Source organism: Mobula hypostoma, chromosome 22 (assembly GCF_963921235.1).
Source record: "Mobula hypostoma chromosome 22, sMobHyp1.1, whole genome shotgun sequence".
Classification (NCBI taxonomy): domain Eukaryota; kingdom Metazoa; phylum Chordata; class Chondrichthyes; order Myliobatiformes; family Myliobatidae; genus Mobula; species Mobula hypostoma.
Genome location: NC_086118.1, coordinates 26,205,592 through 26,224,255, shown reverse-complemented (window position 1 = coordinate 26,224,255; position 18,664 = coordinate 26,205,592). Strand labels below are relative to the sequence as shown.

The window sequence follows — 18,664 nt, the reverse complement described above, 5'->3', positions numbered from 1 at the left end:
TCTCCTCTCAATCATCTACGTTCCAAGAAATAAAGTCCTAGCCTATTAACTCTTTCTATATAACACAGGTCCCCCAGTCAAAGCAACATCCTTGTAAATTTTCTCTGTATTCTTTGAACTATTTTTACACCTTTCCTGTAGGTATATGACTAAAACTGCGCTCAATGCTCCACATTAGGCTTCACCAAAGTCTTGTACAACTTTAACATTACATCACATTTTCTGTACTTGATACCTTGATTTATGAAAGCCAAAGTGCAAAAACTTGGCTTATGGACATGTCTTTGCTTCCTGTTCTGATTCCCTGACTTACTGAATGGGTATCCATGGTGGTAATGGCACATTCAGAGAAGTGTCACTTCTGAGGCACCCATGCAGTCGTATCTCAGAGGGTAGTCTCCAGATTGAGGAAGCACTCGCTGTTAGTGGTAGGACATCCCTTGGATTTTGGAGTGATCTGGTGAGGTCTCCTGTTGTCAATAGTACGCTTCTCTAAATAGCAAGTGAAGTAATGAACTAGCAGGATGTACTGTTTGTTCTGCATTGGGGTTAAAGTCAGAACTTTTGGCAGAAATGGAGGCAGTGTAAATAGCTATGCCATTAGTTACATATCAAAAGCTAGGAACAGGTCATTTGAAATGTCCAATCCTTCCTTTCACTGCATAGGTCCTACCCTGGTTTAGCTGTACACAATGCGACATCTCACACTTATCAAAGCTGAAAGCCATTTGCCATTCCTCACCCCCGTCTTCCTAACAGATCAAGAGCTCCATGTAATTCATTGTAACCTGTTTCACTATCAACAAAGTTGCAACTGGATTCACCTGGGAGATGTTCAGTAAATGGATTTGCTTCAATTGAAATGATTACATAGCACAGCTTTTTTCCCTCTCAGCTGTACACAAGTCATTTTATAAGCCAAACATTTTCAAAATCTTGATCTTATTTTCACACTTTTGCTATGTTCTGGTATACCTGCTGCAAATGTAGCCAAGGAATGTTTATTCAGCTGCCTGGGGTTGCATTTTGCGTAAATTCTCAGCTTGGTGATATTTTCTCTGCAGGCAGATCCTTACCCAGATGATTCAAGGTTGCCTTTTCCCTCAGTTCTTGGCTCATGAACAAACTTGATGCTGCTTGACACTGAAGTGAGTTTCAAGTGCCTCTATCTACGTGCTGCCAACAGCATCTGCTGGCCTCCACCAGTATCACATCCACCGCTAGCCATTGACTCTCGCTACTGCTGATCCTCTCTTTGCCAGCCACAGAACTCTTCCATATGCTTTGTAAATAATCCAAAATTCCTGGCCTGGCTACTGCCTCACCTACCTAAGTTCTTACCACATTTCATTTGGTGCCCTATTTATTTATTATGGAGTTCGGTGTCCTAATTTTCCTCTCCGACATATTGACAGTCTAACTCGGCAACTTCACGGGACTTGTGTGCCCGTTGGTCTTCTCATTTTTTGTCCTTCTAATGTTGCCTTCTTTTCGTTCCTCTTCATGATGAAGACTTTTCAGCTATTGTACCCTACACGTCATTGTCCTCAGTAATCTCAACATTCACCGGTTTAATTTTGTTTTCAGCCATTCTTCCTAATCCTCCTTACATTCCTAATTATGTTGCATCTTTAAAGCCACAGAGATATTTTATTACATGAAAGACTCTATTTAGGATGATAACTGGAAGTATGACCAGAAATAGTTGTTCTGCACTGAACCGCTATGTGCAGGAGATGCGCCCTAGCTGTCAGTTTGTAGGTGAAGTACATTTCTACTCATGCAAGATTAGCTGTGAGTTTTCAAAAAACCTATTTTTGCTCAAGTTTGGTCAGATCCGCAGCTACCTTGTGTCAGTGATGCCAAACTAAATTTTGCACTATGACACCCATATAATGTGAGTGCAGCTAAAAGTGGATCCAAGTGGTTCTTGGATAATGCAATTGAGTCAAAACCAAGAACTGTTTTGCAGCATTCCAAGGTAACCCACTGACAATTGGATAATTACTGTGGCTGAAGGAAAACAGATTCAGATTCATTTATTTATCACAAGTACATCGCAACATACAGCAAAATTCATCATTTACGTTATCAACCAACACAACCTAACGACATGATGGGGGCAGCCTACAGGTGTTGTCACACGTAACGGTGCCAAAACAGCATTCCCACAATGCTCAGTAGAACAACGTAGAACACAGCAAGCAATGAAACTACAACAGCAAAACAAGTCCCATTCCTTCCTTCCACCCTCTGACACCAGCTTAGGCCATCTTCAGCCTCCAGGAGACTTGTGGATTCACAGACATTTTGACTTCCTCAGCAAACTCACAGAGACACTCATACCCAGGCTTCCACAGACTTATGGACTTACAATCAATCTTCAGGCTTAAATCTTTGGTATTGACCGGAGGACTTGCCAATGACGATGAACGATGGCCTCAAACACTAGAGCTTGAACTCTGGTTTCACTGACTGGCTTACTAGGGGGTCACTGGCCCTAGTGCTTACTGCTGCACGGAACTGCAATCTGCCAACGACTCGCTAACCTGGGTGGAGGGGGCAACAGCCTTGTTCCTCACTGGTCTGACCTACGACCACTGATATCTGACAGCTGTGTCACTGACCTCCGAATGTGGAGTGGAGACTTAGACTCCAGCCTGACCTCTAATTCCTCCACATCCCTGTCCCTAAACACTAACCAGACCAAAACTATCCCTTCTAACCTAAAAAAGCAACTAAAAAAATCTGAGGCACCAACTTGAAGGGCCAGCCTTTTCTTGACCAAAAAGATGATGATCGTGTTTTGTTTATTTTCATGTAAGCTCAAAACCGGAAGTAAAGCCAGAGAATGAGGCAGGCATTATCTACAGTGAAAGGAAAGAAATCATCTGATTGGTTCTGTTGTCTTACAAGGGAGAAGCCTTGGACCCTTCCCAATCAGGCTTTAATTGAAAGCTATCACAAGAGTACTCCATAGAGGAATTCATTAATATCAAACATATATTACTGTGTACATCTATTTTCAAGCATAGCACCTTTGAGAGACTGGCAATGGGGCAGCTGTGTATTTGTTGCACTCTTTTAAAACGTGTATTAATTTGGTGTGTGGAAGAATAATTTGCTTTGGTGGTTTTTATATAAGAACCACACATGAAAGATCTGTCAGTAATTCCAATGAATTCTTGTTATTTTAAAGGGCATTGCGTTCTTGTGGTCCAGGTGGGCCCCCGCATATAAAGCTTGTCCTAGAGTGGGACCAAAGGACAAAAGACAGGTAAGTCAGAAGCTACAGATATTGAAGAACTAAGCTTTGAAAATAATAAAAAAACGTAGGCGCAGGAAGTCTGAAATAGAAACAGAAAATGCTGTACAGGAAGTATATGTGAGAAAAGAAACAGTGTTAAGACTTCAGGTTAAAGATCCTTTGTCAGAACTAGAACAGGGAGGTTAAAAGGGTAGCTTTAAGTATCAGGGAAGGTAAGTAGGGCAAAGTAAAGATAGAGAAAATTTAATCTTGATAACTGAGAAGTGTTGCATTTTAGTAGGTCAGAAATGTCATATGCGCAATGAATGGTAGAGTTCCCGAAGGTGGCAGCACAGATAGGTAAGGTGGTAAAAAAGACATACAGGATGCGAGCCACCAATAGTCAGGACATAGAATATAAGAGTTAAGGTACAGCTTTATACAACTTTGATGAAGCCGCTGGAATATTGTGAACACAAGAGATTCTGCAGATGCTGGAAATCCAGGGGCAACACAAACAAAATACTGGAGGAACTCAGCAGGTGAAGCAGCAGGTATTGAAATAAACAAACAGTTGATGTTTCAGGCTGAGACACAACATCAGGACTGGAAAGAAAAGAGGAAGAAGAGGGAGGGAGAAATATTACTGGAAGTTGGAGAAATTGATGTTCGTGCCATCAGGTTGGAGGTGAGGAGAAGAGGCAAGAGAATGGACGAAGGGGGAAGGTGGAGGAGAAAAGGTAAAAAAGAGAAAAAAATACTGTAAGGGGAAATCAATGTTCATACCATCAGGTTGGAAGCGACCTAGAAGGAATATGAGGCCATGGACCAACATGTCGGAGTGGAAATGGGGATTGGGATTAAAATGGTTGGCCACTGGGAAGTCCTGCATTCTGTGCATGGAGCGAAGATGTTTGAAAAATCAGTCCCCCAATCTACATGGGGTCTCACCGGTGTAGAAGAGGCTACATTGTGAACACCAGGTATAGTAGATGACTCCAATAGATTCGCAGATGAAGTGTTGCCTCACCTGGTAGGACTGTTGTGGTCCTGAACTGAGGTGAGGGAGGAGGTGAATGGGCAGGTGTAGCATTTCTTCCACTTGCAGGGATAAGTGCTAGAAGGGAGATTGGTGTGAGGGGTGAATGGACAAGAGAGTCATGGAGAGAGTGATCCCTGCAGAAAGTGGAGAGTGGGGGGGGGGCGGAGAGAGGTAAAGATGTGTTTTTGGTGGTCAGATCCGTTTGGAGATGGCAGAAGTTATGGGGAATGATGTGTTAGATGCGGAGGCTCATGAGGTGGTAGGTAAGGACAGGAACTTTATCCCTGTTAAGGCTGTGGGAAGACGGGGTAAGGACAAATGCCTGGGAATCCCTCACCACATTCAGGGTCCCAAACAGTCCTTCCATGTGAGGCAATGCTTCACCTGCAGGTCTGTTGGTGTCGTCTCTATATAGTGCTCCCAATGCGGCCTCCTCTATATAGATTGGGGGACTGTTTTGTCGAGTGCCTCCTTTCCTCATTCTGCAAAAAGCAAGATTTCCCAGTGGCAAAATTTTCCATTTTAATTCCAAACCCATTGGGCATGTAGGTCCATGGCCTCCTGTACTGCCACAATGAGGCCACTCTCAGGTTGGAGGAGCATTCTGGGTAACTTCCAACCTGATGGCATGAACATTGATTTCTCCAGTTTATGGTAATTTTTCTTCTCTTCTCTGCTGTTCACCTGCTTATCATTTTGTCCTGTTACTCCTGCTCCTTCCCTTTCTCCCACTGCGTTGTCCTCTCCCACCAGATTCTTTCTTCTCTGCTCTTTACTTTGACCTCCAATCACCTCTCAGCTTCTTACTTCACATCGCTCACTCACCCATCCACCCAGCTTCACCTATCACCTTCTAGCTTGTACTCCTTCCACTTCCCCCCACCTTCTTATCCTCACTTCTTTCCATATCCTTTCCAGTCCTGATGAAGGGTCTTGGCTGGAAATGTTGACTGTCTCCATAGATGCTGCCGGAATTGCTGAGTTCCTCAAGCACTTTGCATGTTTTGCTCTGGAATATTATGAATAGTTTTGATCACCACAGTGTAGAAAAGCCATGATGGCTTAGGAGAAGGTGCAGAGGAGATTCACCGTGATGAAACCTGGGATGGAGTGTCTCAGTTATGAGGAGGGACTAGATAGGTTAAGATTGTTTGCTTTATTTGGAGAAGGGAGTAGGTGGAGTGGGGGGCAGTGGACATGATTGATACGTATTATTAGGGCTTAGGTAGTGAGATCAGAACTCTTCCTCATTGCAGAGGGGACTATAGCCTGAGAATATAGTTTTAAACCAAGAAAAACGTTTTCAGAAGTTTAGATAAAGGAGGAATTTTTACAACTGTAGGGTGGTTGGAACCTGGAATGCAGTGCCTAAGAGACAGGGTCTCTCTCAACATTTAAGATTCACACTTGACTCACCAAGTCATAACAGGCCAGGGATCAGGTGCTGGTAAACAGGATTAGTATAGATGGGTCCATGATGGCTAATGTGGACAAGGTATTTAGAAGGGCCTGTCTGTGGTGGGAGGGATGGATAGGACAAAGGAGTCCACGGGGAGATTCGAAAACAATGGAATGGAAACATGGTTGAAAGTTTCAAAGGCTCATTTATTATCAAAGTATACAACTCTGAGATTCTTCTTCTCCAAATAGCGACAAAACAAAAAAAAAGGCACATGATCATCATTCCCCCAACCATCCCTCCCCCGCATGGAACGCAACAAGAATACCTTTCCCCCAAATCCATTTCCCCTGCACAAAAAAAAATGAAAAAGAATGGGTGAAAACGCAGAATGTAAAAAACTATAACACTGGGAAAAAAAAGTCCATAGTCCAAATCCATATCTGTATCCGTAAACGCAGAAAAGCCTTGGTAACATCCTCTGGGTATAGCGGCAGGCCATACAGGTTCCCCTCTCCAGTAGAAGATAAATCCCACCAGCGATCAGAAGGCAGGTACACGGAGCCTACCTTCTGCACCAGCTATAATCGGTACATAGGACATTATAAATTAGGTCATGGCATAAAGTTTTAGATGATCATTGTTTATGCAAGGTAGGTCATAAGAGTTGGCTTGCAAATGCAAGGAATAGTCAAGTATCGAAAAAAACAAAGGGTAACGGAATTGACCTGGTTTGCTGTAGGAATGAGTCATCCAGTCAAATAAGTTAATGAGGGCAGTTAGAGGGTGATTGCACTTTATTGTGTTGCTCGTATCGCATGGCTGCTGATGTGGGCAGGGTAGACTGGATTACCAGGGGAAAAAACTGAGCCAGCATCACAGATTGATGACCTTGAACTAAAGTGACCTGTTCTGATATAAATGTAGAAAGCGAGTTAACTAAGTTTGGAGAACTTGAAGTTGGTTCTGGAAAACTGAAATGTGTCCAGATGAAAGGTGCGATGCTATTCCTGAAGCTTGAAGTGGATCTTGTTGTTACAGTACAAAGCTCAAGGACAAGTATATCAAAATGTGAGTGGGAAAATTAAAGTGGCAAGCAACAGGAAGAGCAGGGTCATTCCTGCAGACTAAATGCAGTCTGTTTGGTTTCTTCATTGCAGAGGAAACAACGATATAAACATCAAAGGCAGTATACTATATTTGAAGGAGAACAAGTGAATTGCTGCTTTAGCTATCTACTTGCGTCCTTCTGTAGCATCAACCTTGGTCTTTTATCTACAGATTTATGTTATTAAAATGTGGTAGAATGTAAATGAGCAGTATGCACGAACTGAAAGAACCAATCCTGACACATTATGAATATGAGTTAGTGGGAACGTTGCCAAGCAAAATAATACAATGCTTCTGATAAAAGTAAAAATAGTAAAGTTCCTTGCTGATCATAAAATCTTGCATAGAGTCAATAGGTCTAACAGCACTGTTACAAATTCTGATCTGACATTAATACCCACATGAGTTTAATGGTTCCAAGAGACCTCTTAAATTTTTATCATCTTGATTTCCCTACACAAGATCCAGAAATGTAAAATGAGATTATCTTGAATTCAGGTCCATAACTCTTGCTTTGTAGAGGCACTTGTAGTCACAATAAATGTAGTCCCAAATTAACACTGGATGAAACGATTTGGGATTCAGTTGAATAGCTTTTCAGTCCCATAACAGGTTAAACATACAAACCAGTGAGTATGTTAAGAGACATTTGGTGCAGCCAATGTAATTTTTTATCCAGGTATCTCTACTGTACTAAGATTACTTTAAGAGCATACATTGATGTGGGGCTTGATTTTTGAGCTCAGAGGAAATGCAGGCTGAACTAACAACTATCACCATGGAGACAAGACAAATCAAAGCTATAGCTATTTAAGATTATAGTTATTCAAGATAGCAAACTCTTGACAGCAGATTCAAATACAGGAATTGTGTGGACAGTTTTGAATTAATGGAGATTGATACCGGTATAAAATAGGTTGACAAGAAAAATTAAAGGACATATAAGAGAACTACATATTTGGTAAGAGACTGCCTGAGGAATACACAGTTGTGTTTGATGTGATATGGTATAAGGATCTAAGGACTGCAATGGTCTTCCAGTGTTGTATGTTCCAATACAGCTATACTGCTCTGTAGGAAGTAAAACAAGATTTATTGAAGCTTGTAACCCCATTGGAATATTCCTTTACTTTTCAGCGTGTTTGGAAGTATTCAGGAAGAAGTAATCCAGGATGCAGAGAGCGTTCGCATCCAGCAGCAGGCACATCAGCAGGCACACAGCTGTACATTGGCTGAATGCTTCGAACTTTATACAAAGGAGGAACAAGTAAGAAGAGTGTTTGGGCTATATGACTTGTAGACCATGATATATATATGCCATACCTCAATGCTGCAGGTTTAGAAATCTTCTTAACATATTGCATTAAAATAACATTGTGCGACAGCTAACAACATTTCCAATAGCCCTGTAAACACTGCAGTTTTTAATAGAAATGTCTCCAGAACAGTATTGCAGGTTTCTCTGTGTCACGTAATGCTGCAGCAGCATCAACATTCACTGATGTTTGATTCACTGGGTGTCTCTTGTAAAAGAGATATTGGAATCACTGGTCTTAGTAACAATGAGCATGAAACCAAGACTGTTGTAAAAACCCATCTAGTTCACTAAGGAAATTCACCATCATTGCCATTCTTGTCCACTTGTGCTCTCTCATCTGCAGCAATGTAGTTTATTTATTTGGAGGTGTAGCATGTAAAGGCCTTCCGACCCAATGAACCGTATCACCCAGCAGCACACCTATTTAATGTTAGCTTAATCACTGGACAATTTATAATGATCAATTAACCTACTAACCGGTATGTTTTTGGAGTGTAGGAGGAAATCAGAGCTTCTGGAGGGAACCCCGTGATTAACAAACCCTTAGCGACAGCGCCGGAATTGAAATCTGAACTCTGATGCACCGTGCAGTTATAGCGTTGCTCTTAACGGCTACGCTACCATAGCGCTTAAATGACCCAGCAAACTTCAACTCAAGTTCAAGTTAAATTGTTATTCAATCATACACATGAATACAGCCAAACACTGCAGTGTTCCTCTGGGGCTAAGGTACAAAACGCAGTACCAACAGTCACACACAGCATAAAGCACACGTTAATATGATAGTAGAAAAACATACAGTTGCAAAAACTATTTTTTAAAAAGCGTATTAATAATATAACCCAAGTCTGTGATTGTTGTGGCCTGTAGATTAATGGTGCATGGATGTTTTCCTGGAGCCACTTTTCTGCAAGAACAGTCCGCAGCAATTCCTCGTCTTACGCAGGTGCGGACGAACACAGCCTGGCTTGTCTTTCCAGGAGCGATCCCTGGGGAAAAGCAGCAAAAGGATGGACCAGTCCCCAACTCAGTACGGAATCCAGCGGCACATGGCCAGCTCCAGCCTCTCTTTCCGGGGTGGCCGCAACAGGCTACCCCGACGCTTGAGGTCCTAGTCCACGCCACAGATGAGGCCATGCAGCAACCCAGCCGTCAGTCACGCCAATGAATCAATGAATCAGACTCGCAGTATTTTACACAACCAACTTTTAGCAGAGTCTTGTGATCACAATGAAAATGTCCAAGTCAATCATTTCCACTGTTGGCTGGATCGCCCACCACTGTTGGTGCCTTTCTCCTGAGGTGGCTGAGGCAGGCTGCCACACAGTGCACAAGTCTAGTTCTACTACTGTTGAGTAACTTGCTAGTTCGGTAGACCTGCCATACTCACTGTTCTTAATATCCAGCAGTGTCTTGCGAATGTAAAAAAAAGTTGTAAAGGACGAACAATTGCACCTTTGTTTGGACCCAGAGAGGCCGCTGCATCAGAGCGCGTCGCCATCTTACCGGAAGCCAGACACAGCTCCACGGCCGCACATTAAAGAACATATTATGTGACAAGCAACACTCTTCCAGCTACAGGGCATGATACTGCTTAAAGCATGGATCCTGCAGGGATCAGTTGTGATGCTTGGGGTTTTCAGGAAGAGAAAATTCTCAGGTTGTACTATGGAACTAGGCAGGCTGGTGCAGAGCAGGAACGGTGCAGGGATCCACGGTGACCTTCCAGAAACTGAGTTAGTCACCCCTGACAGGTTGTTACTTGGCAGGCATCTGTAAGGAAGGTTACAACATGAGCGCAATGTATGAAGGCCTGGCATACAGGCAAATCTCCAAGCCCCCTCTGCTTTTGAGCTCCAAAAGAAAATAAATAATGTATTCTATTCTTCAGTATGGAGCTTGAGTAATCTCCTTTATCAAGCTTGAGCAGCAGCCTGTTTAGACATGGCAGAGTGATCCTGAGGCAAGGAAGCTGAGGGTGACCATGACCTTATTCTCCACACATAAAGTAGTCTAGGTTCACCTGAGCGACTGTATTTGAAGTCATAGGACTTGTTTTGTGAGGGAGAAGTTCTGCTGGGTTTTTTTTAGAGCTTTTGGGCTGAAGGTGACATCAGAAATGAAGATAACCAATTAGCTTTATTTCAAAGTTCAAAGTAAGTTTCTTACTCAAGTTCATATATATCACCATATATAACCCTGAGATTCATTTTCTGGTGGGTATTCTCAGTAGATACAAAGAAACAGCAGCGAATCAATGAAAACTCACACACAAGGCAGGCAAACCACCCAAAAGACAAAAAACTCTGCAATTACAAACATTAAAAAATATAATAAATAAATAAGCAATAAATATCGATGTGAGGAGTTCTTGAGAGTGAACCCATAGGTTGTGGAAACAGTTCAGTGCTGGCTGAGGGATAATAACTGTTCCTGAACCTGGTTTTGTGGGCCCTGAGGCTCCTGTACCTCCTCCTGGATAGCAGCAGCAAGAAGAAAGCAGGGCTTGAATACCGGGGCTCCCTGATGATGGATGTGACACTGCTCCCTGTAGATGGGCTCAGTGGTGGGGAGGTCTTTATCTGTGATGGTCTAGGCCGTATCCGTTATCTTTTGTAGGCTTTTCCATTCAAGGGCATTGGTATTTCACGCCAGGGCGTGATGTAGTCTGTCGATACACTCTCCACCACACATCTGTAGAAGTTTTAGGTGACATGATGAATCTTTGCAAACCTCTTAAGAAAATAGAAGCATTGCCGTGCTTTCTTCGTAGTGGCACTTATGTGTTGGACCCAGGGCAGATCCTCTACAATGATAGCGCCAAGGAATTTAAAGTTGCTGACCCTCTCCATCTCTGAGCCCCAATGACGATTGACTCATGGACCTCTTGTTTCTTCCTCCTGAAGTTAATAATCAGCTAGTTAATAATGCAGAGCTGTAGTCAATGAAGAACATCCTGATGTATGCATCTTCACTGTCCAGATGTTCCAGAGTTGAGTGAAATGGCACCTGCTGTTTACCTGTTGTGACGGTAGGCAAACTGGAGTGGATCCAAGCCCCTCCTCAGGCAGGAGTTGATATCTTTCATCACCAACCTCTCAAATCACTTCATCATAGGGGATGTAAGTGCTACTGGATGATAGTCATTGAGACAGCTTATATCACATTCTTTTTGGGCACCATTTGTCACATTACATCAAAACGTATAGTGAAGTGCATTGTGTGCGTCAAATCGAATCAGCGAGGTTATGCTGGGGCAGCCGCAAGTGTCATCACACTGCTGGTGCCAATATAGCATGCCCACAATTCCTAACCCTATCCCTTATGTCTGTGGAATTGTAGAGGAAACCGCAGCACACAGAGGAAATTCATGTGGTCGCGGAGAACATACAGACTCCTTAATGACGGTGGAGGGAATTGATTGCTGATTGATGATCCCTGCTGTTGTAATGCAACTGCACCAACAGTTACGCTACTGAGCCAGATATTACTACTACTATTGAGTGGTGGGGAGGAAATAAAAAGAATCACACACTGTATATCTTTAAAAAAGTCATTGATGGAAGCTAAATTTTGCATCCTACAAAGGAAATTCTTAACAATGCATCTGGACCTTAATTGGGTTTAGTTTGGCTGCAGGAAAGTCTTTAGTTTACTCTTTTCTCCCATATCATTGAATTGTTCCTCATAAAATCAACCATTCCCTATGGAGGTTTGAGCAAATGGCTTGGTGTCGGATCTCGACCATGCCAGTCCCCATGAGGTTCATGAAAATAGGTCACCCTTCTGTTGGTGCTTGTGAGTTATTGGCACCCAGTTTCCAACAGTCCAGCTGCACACAGCACTTTACCAACTGCTGAACTGCTGCTCATGAATTATTGTTTGTTGATCACTGATGTGGCATCATGTTGTGGCATAGTACTTGTTGCCACATTTGAGGTACAAAGAATGCACACCCTAAACATTAGATCCTATTTTCTGGTACAAGCTATTTCTCAATGATGAAAAGCATGATAATGTGAGTCATTTCTTTTTCTACAGCTGGCTCCAGATGATGCCTGGCGGTGCCCCCACTGCAAAAATCTTCAGCAGGGAATGGTTAAGCTTAATCTATGGACTTTGCCCGACATTCTTATAATTCACCTGAAACGATTTCGCCAGGTATTTATGATAAAAAAAAAAGGAGTAGTTATTTATTTAATATTTATTATTTGATGTGCACTGACTGTCATTGGATGCCATGGTTAAGTGTGTTCTTATTGGCTGTCCGAGCAGTGCACCATTTTGTAAAGAAATTTGTTTCGTTCTGTATTTTTCAATGACTTGGGCCACCAAAATGTGTAGCATTGCTCTTTGTGAATGAGAATGCATAAACTTAAATTTGTCCCGCATTTGAGTTGATTGTGTGCTTAATAATGATGTATTTCAGTCTTGCTATTAAATTCTACTTCTAAAATTAGTGTAAACAAGTTAATGTCTTTTTATTAAAATTGCATCACAATCCAACACACATGTGACCTGTGTACAACCTACAGCCCGTCTCACTGCATGCAGTTCCCATCCATTCAGATACAGAGCATCCTCTGAATGTAAGACCCTGAAGCTCATTTCCCAGAAAATCTTGATGGCCATTTTTCCCTCAAGACATTTATTGACTTTTGGAGTAGATTTAAATAAATTACTATTAGTTGAAAAATATATTTAAAAAAACAGTTTAGTACTGAAGCAAGTAAAATTTTTACCTTCACATCTTTCGTCGGAAGAGCAATGACCATATTCAAAATGGTGTTGCTGCTCCTGCACCAGACAACTTTGGTGTGATGCTGAGGATCCTCTTGCTGAATCCATCCAGCACCTCTGCTCTAATGCCCTACCACTGGGATTGGTGGACACTTGAGCAGTGGAACAAGAGATCAGAACAATATTATCTGATTCTTCTCATCTCGGATTTCTATGTTTGACCACGAGCAGGCGTCCAGGTTGTGTTGAACATGGAGTGTAGGGAGCTGGTTGTTCTCAGTGGAAAGATTAGTCCAGCCTATTATCTCATAATGTGACATTAAAACAGTTTATGTCATTATTTTGAACACTCCGTGGGTACTGTAATTTGCACATCTGTTTAAGAGATTGTACAGGACATGTCTTCAAGAATCATTTAAACAATTACAGCAGCTATCTCTGACTCACATTTGCATCTGGCAAAATTCAGAAATGCTCAACAAGGAGGTGGTTGTCACTTTTCTAGGGTTGTATTACGGACCTCATAACAGTGAACACAAGATAGAGGAGCAGAATTGTAGGCAAATAGCAGAGCAATGTAATAAAAAGGAGAGTTATTGTCCAAGGAGATTTCAAATGCCTGGATGCTAACTGGGATTATTTTAGCATAAACAGCTCGAATAGGTTGGGTTTTTGAGATGTATGCTGGCGAGCTCCTTGTTACAGTAAAGAGATAAACCAACAAAGGAAGGAGCATTCTTGGACAGTGGGAAACATAACTGGTCGAGTGGAGACAGTGTGAGTGGGGGAGCATTTTGGAAATAGTGACCATAACTTCATATATTTCAAAGTGAGTGTGGAAAGGTAGGGGTAGACCAGTGATAAAGGTGACAAATTAGGGAGGGGAAGTCCTATGCCATTAAAATAAGGTTGGAGTTAATATGCCCAAGACTGAGAGCCTTGCAGGTATGTCTTCCTCTACACTGTGAGAATCATTCAAGAGTTCAAGGCCAGCATATTCCTCCGAGGTGAAAGCCAGAGGAAGCAGGTACAGGGAATTCTGGATGTTGAGGAATATTGAAGGTTAGGTAGCGTATGGCTGGTATAGAGAACTAAAGAAGGGGAAGGTCTGCTAAGCTACAGAAAGTATTGGGAGGCAATTAAAAAGAAAATAAGGAAGGCATAGCGGTATGATGAATTATCACTGGCAGACAGGATTAAAGTAAATTTTATTATGTTTTATAATTTTATTAAGGGAAAAGAGTTATTAGGCAAAATATCAGCCCCACTAAAGACAATGGGGGCAATCTATGCATGGAATCAAAAGGTATAGGTGAGGCCCTAAATGAATATTTTTCATCAGGATTCACAAAGGAAAGGGACGTTGTAGATGGTGTACAGCAAAGAAGAAAATGAAATTCTATTCAGGTCTCCATAAATAAAACAGAAGCACTCCATTTATTTGGGTTTACAGGTAGATAAATTCCCAGGGTCAGCTAAAATTTCTCCTAGGCTGCTATGGGTGGCAAAGGAAGAAATTGTTAGAACTCTGACTGAGATTTTTAAACCTTCACTGTCTATCAGATGACTGTGGGACAGGCTAGGTCTGTTTGTCTGGAGTGGAAGAGGTTAAGAGGGTTATGGTTGAGGTGTATAGTTATGAGGGGCATAGATGGGATAGATTGTGGGGAAAATTGGCCCCTTGTCAAAGGTAGGTAAAACTAAAGAATATAGGTGTAGAGTTAAGTGTAAGAGCCTTAGAGGGGATCTGATTAGGGTCATTTTTATCCATAGATTGGTGAGTACTGGGAATGCACTACTTGGAAGTGTGGTGGCAGCAGAATTGCTGGCAGCACCTAAGAATTACTTACATGATAATATGAATCGTTTTAAGTTTAGAAGACCATGGGCAAGCGTTGAGAAGTGGAATTAACATGGATGGGCAGATAGCCTGTTTGCATGCTGTACGTGCTGAATGCGTGGAATGGGCTACTGGCAACGGTGGTGGAGGCAGATACGATAGGGTCTTTTAAGAGACTCCTGGATAGGTACACGGAGCTTAGAAAAATAGAGGGCTATGTGCTGATCTGATGGGGATTTGGGGGGTGGGTGTTGAGCACAAAGTCTCTCTTTATGCTGATGATCTTTTACTTTTTATATCAAATCCAACTACCTCCTTACCCCCAATGTTTTCACTCCTTAACAAATTTAGCCAGTTTTCCGGTGACAAACTTAATTTACATAAGAGTGAACTCTTTCCAATAAACAGAGAAACACAAATATTAGAGTTTCACAAACTCCCTTTTAAAGTAGTGAATAATCAATTTACTTGCCTTGGCATTACAGTAACAAAGAATTATAAGCGTCTTTTTGGAGAAACTTTTACTGATCTCTTAAATCACAGTACAGAGTTTACTACAGTGGTCACCCCTGTCCATGTCCCTAATGGGTCAAATTAATGTCATTAAAGTGTATATCCTTCCTAAATTTTTATACTTATTTCAATCTTTACCAACTTTTATTTCTAAAGCTTTCTTCGACTTGTTAGACTCAATTATTCCATTGACTAAATAAAGCTCACCTTCAAAATCCTAAAAGTGTAGGGGGTATAACCTTGCCCAATTTCCACTTATATTACTGGGCAGCCAACATACGTTGTCTTACCTTTTGGTCTTACTTTCATAATCAGTCTGACTGCCCAAATGGGTGGCAATGGAGTTGAATTTTAATAAGATTTTCTCCATTTCCTTGGATCCGCACTTCCTTGCCGTCCTCCTAAACCAATTGATAATCCTGCTATCAGGCACACTCTGAGAATTTGGGCTCAGTTTAGAAAGTATAATGGTCTTCACGGTTTCTCTCTCTCTAGTCCTATCTTACATAATCATCTCTTTCAGCCTTCTATGCATGATTTAACATTTCAAGTCTGGCACAGACAGGGCATCAGATGTTTTGAAGATCTTTTCATAGACAATTGCTTTGCTTCTTTTGAACAACTGTCTGTAAAGTTCAACGTACCGAACACTCACTTCTTTAGATATCTCCAAATTAGACATTTTATCAACCCTTTATTATCAAACTTCCCTAAGGTATCAGATAAAAATGATGTTGACTTGTTTCTTCATATGAATCCATTGTGTAAAGATTTAATATCTACTATTCGAGATAAGTTAGCGACTTTGAGGTGAGCTCCCCTTGACAAAATTAAAACTGCCTGGGAGCAAGATTTAAATTTTCCTTTGTCCAATGATGTATGGGATTCAATTCTCAAGTCAGTTAATTCAACTTCTTTATGTGCTCGCCACTGCCTGTTATAGTTTAATGTCATACACAGGGCTCATATGTCTAAAACTAAATTATCGCGGTTCTATCCAGATATTAGTCCCTGTTGCGACAAGTGTAAAGGGGGTGAGGCTTCCCTTATTCATATGTATTGGACTTGCCCTGGCTTGGAGAAGTACTGGAGAGATGTCTTTCTAACTTTATCCCATATACTTCATTACCATTTGGAACCTAATCCTCTGATTGCTCTTTTTGGCACCTCAGGAGAGGTTGACACACACCTGAGTCCGACTAAACGTCGTACACTGTCCTTTGCCTCTCTTTTAGCCAGATGCGCAGTCCTTCTTCGGTGGAGAGATGCTGCCCCACCCACTCATGCTCAATGGCTCAGAGACATTATGTCCTTCTTAGACCTTGAAAAGATCCATTATTCACTTCTTAATTCGGACATAAAGTTCCAAAGGGTGTGGGGACCTTTTCTTGAATATTTTCATAATTCCTTCTTAGGTTAAAGGTCCATCCCTTTTCATTTCTTCTGCATATAAATCCCTTACTTCCAGCTTCTTTTGGTTAAGATTTACTGTTTTTGATGTGTAAACATACTATAGCCTAGCTAGTAGGCAACATACCTTCTTTTTATAAATACAGCTCTGTGGAGATAAAAGTTCTGATTAACTTTTCTATATATTGTAAGGTTGGCTTGGAGTTGGGTAATGGGAGGGTGGGGTGGTAACTAACTATATATGATTCTACCATGGGTGCTTTTTTTTAAACTGTTATGAACTGTACATTAGATACCTTTGTTTTGCACTGTACAAATTTCTTCTTTACTGCGTTTGTTTTCCTTCATTCTAGAAACTAATAAACATATTAAATACAAAAAAAAGATTGTGGGTTTAATAATCTTTCAAATAATACAAAGTTGTCAAAATACAGTTATAATTTGTTTTTGCATCAGTATTTTCATGTAACTAACTGGGACATGAGGGAGAAGAAGACATTTTTATTCTCTCCCCATGAATTGTGGGAACTGAAAGGATTATGACAATAATTTGTTCATAATGATGCTGACAAAATTTTTTTCAAAGTTTTTCTTTATTAAAATATCAGACAGACATACAAGTTTAATATATGGTATTATGTTTCCATTTTTCAGGTGGGAGAGAGAAGAACCAAGTTGTCCACCCTAGTGAAATTTCCACTCATTGGCATTGACATGGCACCACATGTAGTGAAGAGAAATCAGAGCACTAAAAACTTCTTAACCCATTGGTCACCATGGCGACGCCCACGTACTCCCTCTGGGAGTAAAGACGAAAGCTTTGTGTATGACTTGTATGCTGTGTGCAACCACCATGGGAGCATGCAAGGAGGTCACTATACAGGTAGGGTCTCGTTATTCTGGCACTTTGGCGCAACATATCCTTGATCAAGATTGTTACATTAACTTATGCAAATGTCACACAACAGGACAGCCTTAAGATCATTAAAAATAATGCAGGGTCTTGTCCTGAAACCATTCTTTTGCCTCCACAGATGTTGCTTGACCTGCTGAGTCCCTCCAACCGTTTATGTTTGCTCAGCCTTAAGATTATGTGTAGATTGAAATGTGCCCAAAACAAACAAGTATACTTCAAGTTTTAATCTTCCTCAGCAAATCAAATTTAACTGGCCTGATTCTTTTTCGTTAGCCTTCAGCTTTTGTGGCCTTAAAAGGGGCTGGCTTACTCCTGTGTTTATACAGAGGATCATCTAATGTATTAACTTCTGTTGAAGGCTAAATACAGCCACCTTAACAAGTATTTTTAATAAGTGCAACCAAGAGAGCTGGTTAGTTGCACAGCTTCAAAGCAGATCAATGCCAGATCCTGACATGAATGAGGACTTCTGATCCCCTATATCTGCAGCACCAAACAACTATTAAGAAATAATTAACCTGGACTCGTATTTGCTTAGAAATACTTTGTGGCTTTTGGCAAGGTTTCAGTTTAACCAACAAGTGTTCTTTTGTGCATAGGCACTGGTTTTCTTAGAATTAGCAGAACACGATCTTCCGTGAGCAACTTCAGTAGCAAGCTGTTTGCTCACGTTTCATTTAGGGCTTTTATTTAGAGCATGCACTTCCTTCAAGCACCAATTTGATCCATTTTGGCTATCACATTTAATCCCTTGACTTCTCACAGTTCACAATTGACCTTCAAGTCTAAGAGCTAACTTCTTAAAAATATATCCCTTCACAGAATCACAGAGTCATACAGCACAGAAACTAGCCCTTCGACTCAAGTGGCCCATGCCGACCAAGATTCCTATTAAACCAATTCCATTTGGGCCACATCCCTGTAAACCTTTCTTATCCATGTACTTGTTCAAATACCTTTTAAATTCTGTTAATGTATCTGCCTGAACTACTTCCTCTGGCAGTTCATTCCATATACAGGTCAATCTCTGTGTGAAAACATTGCCCCTGAACTTCTTATTAAATTTCTTCTCTCTGACTTTAACTTACGCCCTCTAATTCCTGATTCCCTAAAACTAGGGAAAAAGACT

General features: G+C 41.3%; 1 protein-coding gene across 1 annotated transcript in view; it reads left to right on the top strand.

Annotated features, from left to right (window-relative positions):
• usp43a (ubiquitin specific peptidase 43a) overlaps positions 1 to 18,664 on the top strand; it is a 484,729-nt gene that overhangs the window by 449,230 nt on the left and 16,835 nt on the right. The window contains exons 10-13 of the mRNA XM_063074321.1: positions 3,200 to 3,277; positions 7,936 to 8,065; positions 12,158 to 12,277; positions 17,274 to 17,502. Coding sequence (XP_062930391.1) covers positions 3,200 to 3,277; positions 7,936 to 8,065; positions 12,158 to 12,277; positions 17,274 to 17,502 — 557 coding nt within the window. The remainder of the gene's footprint in view (positions 1 to 3,199; positions 3,278 to 7,935; positions 8,066 to 12,157; positions 12,278 to 17,273; positions 17,503 to 18,664) is intronic.